The sequence below is a fragment of the Cannabis sativa genome, chromosome 4 (assembly GCF_029168945.1).
Source record: "Cannabis sativa cultivar Pink pepper isolate KNU-18-1 chromosome 4, ASM2916894v1, whole genome shotgun sequence".
NCBI lineage: Eukaryota > Viridiplantae > Streptophyta > Magnoliopsida > Rosales > Cannabaceae > Cannabis > Cannabis sativa.
The window spans coordinates 80676101-80688912 of record NC_083604.1 but is presented as its reverse complement, the minus strand read 5'-3'; the positions used below and the strand labels follow the sequence as shown (position 1 = coordinate 80688912).

Genomic DNA, 12812 nt, shown 5'->3' with positions numbered 1-12812 from the left:
GTGTATAAGAGCCATTCATTCCGTGGGTGTAAGGACCCAATGGAGGCTTGAAGCGAGGACGTTACAAGGAAGGTGCTCAAAAATAAAACTGTGATAGTCAAGGTGAGATAGTGGCCCAATAAAGTGAAAGAACGGGGCCCAACAAATGTACTATGAGTAGAAAAGTGTAAATTAAATTTAATGAACACCCCCAGCAAAAATAACATGTTAAATTAAAAGAGAAAATTGCATAAGAATGAAAGACTTAACTAGTTATCATACATGTGTGACTCTCGTTTTCTACAAGTCGTATTTTTCATCTATGGTAAGGGAGGACTTTTTTTATGATTAATAAAAGTTTTTATTATTAATAAAAAAAAAATAGGTCTAACATCATTTGAGAATATCATACTGTTAATCTAATCTAATATTATGCATATTTTAATTTAATAATTATTTAAAAAAATTATTAAGAACTTGTTGAATGAGCATTGTTATGAAATATTTGTTGTCCAACACTATTTGATGTGAAAGATTGTTTTTTTTTTTTCAATATTGAATTACTTTTATTCATGTACAAAACAATTAAAAATTGGAATTTGATTTCACCCAAAAAGGCTCTGAATGCCATCAATGTGAGAAGCCACTATGTGGGCTAAACTATAAGCAAAGTTATTAGATTTTTAGAGAGGAAAGAAGGCAATAGAGACAGAATATTACAAGACTATCATCATCTCAATCTTTTCTTTCTTAAAGAGATGAATACAATCCAACTCTATGTGGGAAAGTCTACTCGATGCAGAAGATTTATATTATTTAATATTGAGTAAATAAAATATATGAGATTAAATAGTAATTGCGTCTTAGTATTTTAAAATTTTTATTAGAATTCTAATAAATATTGTTGAATATTTGACACACAGTTTATATTCTATTTGAAGATTAAATTCTATTTTTAAAAAATAAAATAAAGATTAATCACTAAAATCACACCCTAAAATAGCAGGGTATATAAAAAGGCTCAAGTTTGAAGATACAATACAAAGATAAATGTCAAAATCTCATTGTCTGCTCATCTGAGTAGGAAAATAGAAAACTTGATCATTCATATAACATTTGTACAAGATTGTTACATTTTCTTCTACTTTTTCTTAGTAAACTTGCTACAGAACAAAGTTGGAACTAAGTTGGCACTACATTTAATATCACATGAAGATCTAAGACACTGTTGACTCTAATTTTTAAGCTTTAATCTTGTTGACTAACCAGATATGAGAGGAGGAGAAGGAATATAATGATGGAGATCCTTTTAGCAATACTTCTATCGGGAAAATTTAGAGTTAAGTTCCTCCTACAAATATCTTCTTGTACTCCATGTGCTCATATTTATTGGTTTACAGTAGAAAGAATCTGAGGACAAAGAATCACAAAAATTGCTTCATTGTCAATCATAAAAATTTAACTAATTATAAAGAAAATCAATGAAGATGGGGCTATTAGCCTATTACCTTGTCAGTAAAGGCACAAAACATCTCTGATTCCATAGCTTTATCAAGTTCCTAATAGAAAGTAAAGATGCTATTAGCATATTTTTTATCCTAATGACAAGAAGTATTCCATAATTGTAATACATATTACTCACCTTTTCAGGATCTGAAGAGTTATCAATATCACATATGAGTTTCTGAATGTTCTCATCTTTCAAAACATTGCAAATTTCACTTGATGAAACTGCAAAACACAATGCACCAAAATTTTGTTTACAGTTCTTAGCAAAGCGTGCTTCAGATATATGTACATACACATTATGACTGTGAATAGTGAAGCTAGTTATGAAACCACACCTAAAGCCTCCAGTTGTAACCTCTCCAGCACCTTGGTTGGCTCGGTAAGTACTAATGGCCTTTCTACATGCGATTGAATTAGAGGGCCAGCAGCTGATCATGTTTATAGAATGTTAAAAAACCCGATAGTTCAATACAAAACATATTAAATCCAACAGAACAGTTGATCATGTTTCTTACTTTCCTTTAGATTTTGCTGAGAAGCCACTGGCATAGAACACGGGATTTCTGCCATTGATATCAGCTCAGTTTAGTTATTACTATGGAAGTTAAATCAGAAACCACAAAAATTGATAAGGTGTCTGATTACAGGACATAATAAAGATACTTCAATACGTGAAAATTAAAATCCAAAAAGAACAGTTGATCATGATTCTTATTTTCCTTTTGGTTTTGCTGAGAAGCCGCTGGCTTAGAACACGGAATTTCTGCCATCGTTATCAACTCAGTTTAGTTATGATTATGGATATGATAATACCAAAAAGACAATTACAAGACTTTTATTAATAATCTTATCAGTGGTAAGTCCTGGATCAGAAAGCTTTCTCTTAGTTGACATTTGACAGACATTAATATAGAAACAATGGAGGTTAATCAATTAGTCAACATGATACACATTATAGACCTATATTAATTTATTTTACTATTTGGAAATTCCATTTAGTCCAATTGGTCAATTTTACAGGCTAAGAAAGAGTTATCAATTAAGATTACAGAGTGAGCTGCTAATTAGTATTAAAAACAAATAATGAAAATTTACAATCTTTTCTCTCTACCCAGCTTGGAATGACAAGGTTATTTTAAGTTTATCAATGAGAGAAATTATCAAATCAATTAACTTGATGATTAAATTACATGACCAACCTATCAAATTGATGAAATCAGAGTCAAATGCAAAAACCAGAATCAAATGTCAAAGCATCAAACCTTTGTGTTTCTTGAAGCAGATAAGTGAACAACTGCAACAATGAATATTACAAAAACAATGTTAACAAAACAAAAATTGGGACCAAAGATTAAAGACTTCAAAGGTTTCTGGTTTAGAGGTTAGCTTACTATGGGGTTAAACAAGAGGGACACTTGTACTTGGAAACTGCTTCATTGCAAACTTGGCATTGCTTAGGGCCAGCCATTGAATTCTTTCTGCTTTATAATCCCTCAAAAAAGTTCTAATTATAAAACAAACAAACAAACAAACACACCCAAATTATCAATTGAAATAAAAAGATAATGATAATACAGTTCAATAATATCCCAGAAAATTGATATTATAGATAATCTTATTACTCTTTAGGAAACCAACTCTACCTAAAATTGATTTCATTATCATTACATTTCTAAAGTTTCTGACCATGACATAGGTTGTAGAAGTGAAACTTTTATAAGGAGCTAAGGATACCTGATAGCGCCGAAGGGCAGAGAACCAGCAACGTGGGTTGGGCGGCAGAGACTGAGAGTTTAGGGTTTAACCGGAGGAAGCACTGCCCTGGACCGACGAGGAATTGGAAAGCGTGAGAAGAAGAAGAAGAAGAAAATTGGATTTTATTTTTATTTATTTAAATGCATTTTCCACGTTTTTAATAATAATAAGAATAAGAATAAGTGTTAATTAAATTATCAAGTGCTTTAAGTTTTTTAATTTTTTTTTTTTAAGTAGAATTAGTTTAAATATACTAATAACATATGATAATGACTTATATTTAACGACTACTAGGTACTATTATCATAAATTAAACTTAGGTTAAGTATTTATACTACAAATTACTCTAATAATAATTATTAATTTTAAAGTAATTTGTGACTTAAATATTTAAGTTTAACTCTTAGTTGCAGATAAATATTAAAATTATATTTCTAAAATTTTCGTAAAAACCAAAAAACTCCTTTTTTTTTTTTTTAAACTAAAAAAACTAGGAAGTTCTTGCTCAAAAAAATATTAAGAGAAGTTTAGCCTGATTTATAATGTCTCAATTGAGTTAGGCCAACTCCAATACAACATGTATTGTTGTGGCCCATCTGTTAGAAGGTAAGCTACAATGGAGTGTTGTTAATGCATTAGAGAACTTTAAATAGACAATTGTCGATGCTTGTCAAGAACAACTGTAGTATCTATCATTTTTTATTTTATTTTAGAAAAATAATAAAAGTTAAAAACTAAACATAAATATCTTATTTTTGAGTAATTTTAGGGTTGCTTGCATTGGAGTATTTTTTTTAGTAAAAAGTGGCAAAAAATGATGTAAATGATAGAGAAGATAAAATATTATATTTTAAGGTGATGTAAAATTTTATGGCAACTTTAAGCATTAATTGCATTAGAGATATTCTTATATGATGTTGGTTGTAAGTATGAGATCTTATCAAATTGTTTTTATTGACTTGACACTTAACGACGAAGTACCTACAAAAATTCTAAAAATGAAATTAAACTTAAATATTTATTTACAGTGAATTTAACTTACGTATTTATTTATAAGAAAATAACAAAACTTTCACCTTTTTTTTTATTATTTCCGTAAAATTACTAAAATATTAATTTTTCTTACATTTTAATATTAACTGTTAAATTTGTAAAAAAATACAAGAAAAACAATATTTTGATATCCACTATAAAAAAAAATATATATATTAAATATAAAAAAGTAAAAAATTTAGTGCTTTATTTGCAAATTTATCTTTTAATAATGATAACTATGTAATTAGTGTAAAAAATTAGATTTCGGAATTTATTTGTTTATCACTATTATAATTATTGACAATATATTTTGTTTAATAATTATGTGAGGCTTAAATTATATAATAATAATAATAATAATAATATACTACGACTTAGGCTACATAACCTTTTTTAAGAAGGAAAAAAATATATATATATTTTAATATTTTGGGCACTAAAGAGGTAGAAGAATACTGCAATTAGTACATATTTTTTTGGTACTAAAGAGAACTTCAATCACAAAAATAAGTTTGGTTAAATGGGAGAAAGCTATCGTATAATATGGAAGAGAAGAGTCTACAATGGGAGCCTTAATATTTCAACAAAACATGATATGCAAATCTTTTCTGTAATACCCAATATCAAGAAAAATGAAAATGTGCCATCGAATTTGAAATAAATTTAGTTGTTATAAGGAGACAAAGCAAAGAACATATTTCTCCAACAACATGGGACAATCTTATCACATATAAAGTCCTTCTGGTACTCCTTCCTTCTTCTTGAACATCACCTTCTCTTTCGCCTTCTTAAAGTCAGCGTGTGTCACCTGAAACACAATTCAATCATGGAAAACTATTGTTAGCAACTCCCACAGTAAAGAAACCAACCGAATTTGAGTTATGTGAATCACCTTCATTCGGCGTTCCCTCAATGCAAGCAAACCGGCTTCGGTGCAAATTGCCTTGATATCAGCACCGGAAAACTCATCCTTAGTCATGACAAATTCTTCCAAGTTGACGTCATCAGCCAATGTCATCCTTGATGTGTGAATCTGAAAGAGGATGCAGAATGATAAGAGGAATTTTAACGAAAGCATATCGAAGTCACACTTCTACAAATCATGTCAAATTTCTATGATACCTGGAAAATCCTTCTTCTTGTTTTGATATCAGGGAGAGGGAATTCAATTTTCCTATCTATTCGACCAGGACGGAGTAAAGCTGGATCAAGACTTTCGATTCTATTTGTTGCAAGAATGACTTTAACATCTCCTCTTGAATCAAAACCATCTAACTGGTTCAGCAGCTCAAGCATAGTTCTCTGAATTTCACGTTCACCACCAGAATGAGCATCGTACCTGCAAAATGATATAATAATTATAAATGTTTCAAGCTCAGTGATGTGTAATGCTGATTTTTAACATTAAAGTGTACAATGGCTCACCTCTTTGTACCGACTGCGTCAATCTCATCAATGAAGACAATTGAAGGAGAGAGATCATCTGCAACCCTAAAAAGCTCTCTAACTAGTTTTGGACCATCTCCCAAGTACTTTTGAATCAATTCACTACCAACAACACGCAAGAAAGTGGCTGATGTTGAATTAGCAACTGCCTGAGAGAACATAAGTAAAAGGTATAGCTCAGGGAGTGTTTTTAAAATTACAACAATTAACCATATAGACAGCAGCAATGTAGTAACAGATCAAATTTATAATGTAGCCATTAAGAATTAAATAAAATGGTCAATGAGGAGAGAAACAAAGTAGAAGAAACATATTCATACCTTAGCAAGTAAAGTCTTGCCAGTTCCTGGTTCTCCATACAATATAACACCCTTAGGAGGCTTGATACCGATGTCTTCGTATAATTCAGGATGAGTAAGAGGAAGCTCAACAGCTTCTTTAATCTCCTGTATCTGGGCATCTAAACCACCAATATCTGCATATGATTCCAATGGAGCCTTCTCGACTTTCATCACAGACACCATGGGATCAACTTCATCTTGAAGAAGCCCAACAACCGAAAGAACCTACAAGCCATCACAATGATACATTCAAAAAGATCAGCTGACAACATCATTTCCAGCATACAACATTAACCATTTATATTAAACTACAAAAAAAAGATTCACAACACAAACTATGCAATCCACAACACGCATAAAGAACTCCCAAGAAACCAAGCCAGGAAATGTGAAAAGGGAGTAATCCCAAGCTAGAGATAAAGCATACAATTATAAGAAACATACATAATAAGACAAACTAACTGCGAAACACTTGAACTTGATACTAATTCTTAATCAACAACATAGCCACTCCACTCCTAGTGATACTACATTACTATTTTCTTACCCACTTAGCTAGAATATAATCTCAATTATGCTTCTTTCCTCGAGTGTTTTGTATAAATATAACCTTTCTTAGCAAAATAACCGACTATGAATTACACTGTATGCAAAACGAACATTGATTTGCACTGTGCGACCATAGCATAGAGTAAATTAAGTAAGGTTATGTTGCAAATTTTAGTATTTCACACTAATAAGTTGGTAAATTTCATTCTTTCCTCATTAAATACTTCCCCAAATACTAAAGTCCAATAAAATCAATACACTTTATTCAAACCCAATTCATTTCTTTCATTAAAATCAAAAAACCCTAGATACGAATTAAATATGCTTTAAAAAAATTAAAAATTAAAATCAAACCAAAACCCTAAAATTCAAATCTCGTTACCTTATTGTGCATCAAAATTGCGCAGCCAGGTTCCAATTGGTCCTTATCAACAAAAGACAAAATGCCCACATAATACTCAGGCCCAACAGAGGAAGAAACGATGGCATGGCTCTCATCGATAAGCTCCTCAAGATTACCAACGCTCATAGGCGAACCTCTAAGATCGTCAACCTTGGATCTATCCTCTTCAGCTTTCTCTTCCTGAGGCTTGAGTCGCTCCTGATTAGTAACAAACTCTTCCTCCATAAGCAGATAATCCTTGATTCGCTCAAGCTTTAAAAGCCTCAACTTGCACTTAGTTAAAGGGGTTACAGTCGGAAGCCTAGCCGCAGCTTCGGGACCCTTTTGCTTCCGTTGCTTGCGACCAACTCTAGCCGGCGGCGCCGCGGGCTCAAACTTCTTCTCCTTCTTGTCGCCGCCGTCAGGTTTCCGATCTCCGGGTAAACCCTGACGGTTGAGACCACCGGGAGTTCCTTGACCCATTTTTGTTAATCTGAGAAAAACAAAGAGAGAACGAAAAGAGAAAGCTTTTGAGTATCTGAGAGTTGTCTTTGGGATCAAGTTAACAATTCTTCTCAATTGTTAAATATCAGGGCAATATTGGGCTGGGCATTTTAATGGGCTCATATGTAAAAGAAGCCCATTTTACTTTACTATGGGCCATAAGCCCATAATACAGAATGGGCTCATATGGGTAGAGTGGTCATATGGGTTATGATAGGGAAATTTAGATGGTATACTAACTTTTACTATTTTTTTACAAAAATACTGCCAGGCGGTATTTTTTACTTTTTTACTGTATTTTTTTATAAGTTTTATACTGCAGTATACTGTGTTAAGTTTCACTGGTGTTCTACTGGTGTTTTACTAGTGTTCTACTGTTGTTTTGAGTTATATTGCTTTGTGTTTTACTGGTGTTTTATAAAAACACAGTATTTTTGAAAAAATTTCCGTGTGACAGTATTTTGTAAAAGTTAACCAAAAATCCAGTATTTTTGTAAGTTTCCCTTTATGATAAGATGGCTCGAAATTCGCACCAAATAAATAGGTTTGAATTATTTTTGGTCGACACGACTAACTTGTTTATTAAATGGAGATAAGTTGAAAAATACCTCTTATATTATTTTTTTTATTATTATATACCTACTTTTTTGAGTAGATTGCTTAATATACCTTCACTCTCTACTTAAGTGTAGCATATAATTTACATAAACTAAGGGAAGGGGTCTTATGGGAACATCATATCTAAAAAAAATATGAAAATAGAAGTAAAAATTAAAACAAGTAAAATAAAGTGGATATACAATGTAATTTCTTCTATTAAATGAGTCATTTTCGAGTTAATACGCTTAATTTTAAAATGACACAATAATAACCTACGTAAGAAAGAGTATACATTAACAATTCTTCTCGATGTTAAATATTAGGGTGATATTGGACGGGACTTTTTGTTCAAATTTTAATGGGCTTATAGGTAAAAGAAGCCCATTTTACTTTACTACGGGCCTATGGCCTTTTCCAGCTTTGAGTAGTACAGAATGGGCTCATATGGTTAGGAGTGGCAATTTGGGACAGATACGATAACATGATTCAAAACTCGCACGAAATAAACGAGTTTGAGTTTATTTTAAATGAGTTTGGGTTATTTTTGGGTTGGTATGAATAACTTATTTATTCAACATGTAATTATTTTTAGGTTGACACCCTTAATAAATACACTCTTAAAATTATTATATGTAAATTATATTTTTTAGTTAAATAAGACATGTTGTAAACATGTTAATTAATTGATAAGTTAATTAAAATTAAATTGGATTATTTATATAAACAGGCTAAGCAAGTCAGGTCAACCCGTTTATAAACGAGTTGGATTTGAGTTTGTTTTTGACTCGATTAATAAATAGGTCGGGTTTAGGTTTGATATTTGTTTGTAATATCTAAGTCTCAACGCGACTCACGATACGATCATAAATGGCCACCCCTACATATAGGTTAAATACGTGGCTTTTTCTAGTGTCAAGTAGCATGACTATAAAAATGAAAATTTTCCTTGTTGCTTGATAAATACCCAAAAGAAAAAGAATATTACAAAAATACTGAATTATAGTTTTTTCAATTATAAAAATATGGATTGCTATTTTTTACGCCTTACAAAATTACGTTTGTATATTATTTTTATGTTGCTTTATATTTATATTATGTTGGTTGTATGTTATTTTTATGAGACTCCATACAAATGTAACTAACAAAATTCGTAAAAAATTAAACATATTCCGTGAAAATATAAAAAGAAAAAGAAGATCATTTAAGCCCTTTGTGTAATATTTCTTTTTTGAAATGAATTAATATTTGCGATGGGCTGAGAGAGATGTCTTTGGATGAACAATTCTCAATGTTAAATATCAGGATAATGTGGGTTGGGCTTTTTGTCCAAATTTTAATGGGCTACTAGGTAAATGAAGTCCATTTTGCTATGGGCCTATGGCCCTTTCCAGCGTGGAGTAGCACAAAATGGGCTCATTAAGGGTTAAAAAAGCCCAATGGATCCTTTCCAGTGTCGATTATAAAATATGAATGTACAGTTTTTTTAATAAGTATTTTTAGGGATTTGGTTTTTTTGTTTTTTTTTCTCACAAAAATGCCTTTTTTTTTTTTTTTTACAAAAATATGAATTGTTGTTTTCATAATAACATCTTGTACATTTTCTATTATATTTGTATCATTTTTTTGAAAACAATAAACAAATTCATTAAAAATATAATATATGTGTAATTATAAATACTATACATTTTATATTCATCAAATAAATATTAAACATGATAATCAGAATAAATATATCCAACAAAGATAAGAATATTTATATCTAGCCAACACAAGTTGTTTATTCATATGAGGGACATGCACAATTAATTTATGAGCAACACATATTAGAGATAATCCTAGAAATATGGATAACAAACTTGTAAAAACTTCTAATAATGATCATAAAATTATTTGAGTAGAAAACTCTAGTAGTTAAAGTAATTATAGTTGTAAAATCTTGGTAATAGACTGTAATCCATTGTCATCATCAGCGTCACATAATTTGTTTTAAAAACTCGCTATCATTTCTCTAAAAGCTTGAAGGGACAATAGTGTTTTAACTACACATAAAGTACTATACATTAATAGGATGAAAAATAAAAATAATGAGGAAATAAATATTATTGCAAATTTATATTTTATTTTCACCACAAATAAACAAAATAAGCATCAATAGATAAAATTTATAAAAAATACTAACAATAGTCCTTATAAAGAAAGTAGTGAATTATAGAAAAACTATAAGAAAAATGTAAAATGACTTATTTTGTCAAATGCAATTAGTAATTAGTGCTTAAAGTAAATCAACAAGTATTAATTCAATCATTTAAATAACTATTATAACTCTAATAACTTTATAACTCAAATAACTAATAACTTAAAATTATTTAATAACTTAAATTATGTTTGTAATAATAAATTTAACATACTTTACAAAAAAAAAAAAAAAAAAACTTTTTCAAAAAAGAATATATGATCGATTTTTTTTTAAATGATTGAAAGAAAAAAATCTATATGATTGAAAGGAAAAACTATTTTTATCAAAAAAAAAATACCGAACTAGTCGAATCAAAATTGAGCCATTGAAAGCAATGTCCAGATGCCTTATGTGTTTGGTCTGCTAGTTTGGGACTGCAACCAACTCCTAGCTGAGTTGAGAAGTGTTAAGTTAAATTTTGTTACACATTCTGCTAATAAAGCAGTGCATTTTTTTTCTGCGCATAGTGCTTGTTGTTCGTCAATTTGTATTTTTCATATTGATGATTCTCTTTCGGAATTGTTAGATATTGTAATAGTTTTTTTTTTTTTTTTTGAAAAATGAAATATCAACTTCATTGAAATAGAGCATTCAAATTACAAATGGGCATGAAAGTCTGCCAGAACATCTACATCATGAATGCTACGATCAGAATAGAAACAAGAGCGCCTAGCTAAGAAGTGGGCAACTTTGTTTGCTGATCGTCTAACAAAACGAAAACTAACATTAGGTAGAGAGGATAAGAGAATTTTACAATCATGAGTAATCAAGCCAAAGACAGAAGACATTTACTGATTACTAAAGACTGCTTGGACAGTGAGTAAGCTATCAGTTTCCACCTTTACCGAATTCCAACCTTTATCTTTGAGCCAACTGAGTGCTTCCTTGACTCCCAGGGCCTCAACAACCTCTGCTGAGAACGAGCCATGATAGTACTTAGCCACGAAGTCAATGACTCTGCCTTATGAATCACAAGCTACAATACCAAACCCATAGGCATTATCTTTCTCAATTTGTATTTTTCATATTGATGATTCCCTTTCGGAATTGTTAGACATTGTAATAGTTGATTCTTAATTTGTTTTAATAAAATTTCATATTCCCATTCAAAAAAAAATACAACTTATATCTATTAAATGAAACTAAAATTAACATTAAACACAATTTCAACAATCACAATAATAAGAGAGAATAGAATAATATAGACATTTCATAACCTATAAAATAATATGATAAAACGAAAGTTATGTCATTTCATAACCTATAAAATAATATGATTATTTTTCTGTAGTAAAATGAAAGTTATAAGTTGTCACAAGTTAAATTTACACTCTAATATTTTCACCTTTTCACCAAATTCACACGTCTGTTCATCAGGATTATTTTTGTTAGTAGAGTTTTTGGAACTTTTGGATAGCATTCGCACTGCTCACACTTACAAACGTAGTATACACAATCTTTCTTCATTGTTAGTCAAAAGTATTCTTACTGAATGATCTTCTTGAATAAACTTTATCTGGATGTATGATCTCTACAGAAACCTTTATGTATTACAAGATTTATTTTAGTTTCGGCTATACACCTCAGAAATGAGATATGGCACACCTAATTTTCTTTTTTTTTTTATTTGTGTAATATATGTATTGTTTGAAGAAGGTGTCATTTAAGATATTTTGTGGAAAAATCTCTTTTTGAAATGAATTAGTATTTTGCAATGTGCTGGGCTTTTTGTCCAAGTTTTAATGGGCTCGTGGTAAACGATCCCATCTATTTACCTGGAAATTACATTGTATGGCCATTTTATTTTATTTGTTTTAATTTTTACTTTTATTTTCATATTTTTTAAGACATACCCACTTTTATAAAAATTGTTCTTATTATACCCATTAGATTAATGTAAATCATATGCTATACTTAAGTGGAGGGCAAGGGTATATTAGGCAATCTACTCATAAAAGTAGTAGATTTTAATGAAATATAATATAAGACTATTTTTGATTAATGAATACAAAAAAAAAGTATTCTTCAACTTATTCCTTTATTTATTACTACTACGCCCGGTGAGCCCTTTCCAATTTCCGTGATTCTTATCAACAAATATTGTAACTAATAATTCTTTTAATTATATAGTTAAATTACGCGTAACAACTAAAATTGCCTTATTATTGTTTATTACATCAAAATCTAATATTTTAAAATTAATATTTCTAAAATTGATATTTCATATAGTTATTTTTATATATATACTACACATCTAATGAGAAACTAATTCGAAATACATATAAATAAATTAAAAATAAACATTAATATATATACATATAATTTTTTTAAAAAATAAAATTAAAAACATAAACAAACTAAATCCAAAATGCATATTAATTTTTTTTTTTTTTAAATAGAATCAAATCAAATCATATACTTACACATATACATATATTTTAAGAAAATCATAACTAATTAAAAATAGAAATCAAAC

At 29.7% G+C, this 12812-nt stretch overlaps 2 protein-coding genes across 3 annotated transcripts; both read right to left on the bottom strand.

Annotated features, from left to right (window-relative positions):
* Positions 1 to 1060: 1060 nt before the first annotated feature.
* On the bottom strand, positions 1061 to 3398 carry LOC115712795 (uncharacterized). Of its 2 annotated transcripts, none has more exons than XM_061114969.1 (9): positions 3223 to 3398; positions 2880 to 2992; positions 2751 to 2782; positions 2204 to 2251; positions 2004 to 2051; positions 1824 to 1913; positions 1622 to 1710; positions 1488 to 1538; positions 1061 to 1389 (listed from the first exon to the last, which is right to left on the bottom strand). In XM_061114969.1, exons 2-9 carry the CDS (start codon positions 2954 to 2956, stop codon positions 1366 to 1368), a joined length of 459 nt encoding a protein of 152 aa, XP_060970952.1. In that variant the 5' UTR covers positions 2957 to 2992; positions 3223 to 3398; the 3' UTR covers positions 1061 to 1365. The 2 variants fall into 2 exon arrangements, with proteins under 2 accessions (XP_060970952.1, XP_030497022.2); XM_030641162.2 differs by having other exon boundaries at positions 1824 to 1916; positions 3223 to 3396.
* A 1391-nt stretch (positions 3399 to 4789) lies between these two features.
* Positions 4790 to 7601, bottom strand: LOC115712689 (26S proteasome regulatory subunit 4 homolog A). Its single transcript, XM_030641019.2, has 6 exons — positions 6997 to 7601; positions 6045 to 6290; positions 5704 to 5873; positions 5401 to 5617; positions 5171 to 5311; positions 4790 to 5086 (listed from the first exon to the last, which is right to left on the bottom strand). Exons 1-6 carry the CDS (start codon positions 7477 to 7479, stop codon positions 5003 to 5005), a joined length of 1341 nt encoding a protein of 446 aa, XP_030496879.1. The 5' UTR covers positions 7480 to 7601; the 3' UTR covers positions 4790 to 5002.
* Between the last annotated feature and the right edge of the window lie 5211 nt (positions 7602 to 12812).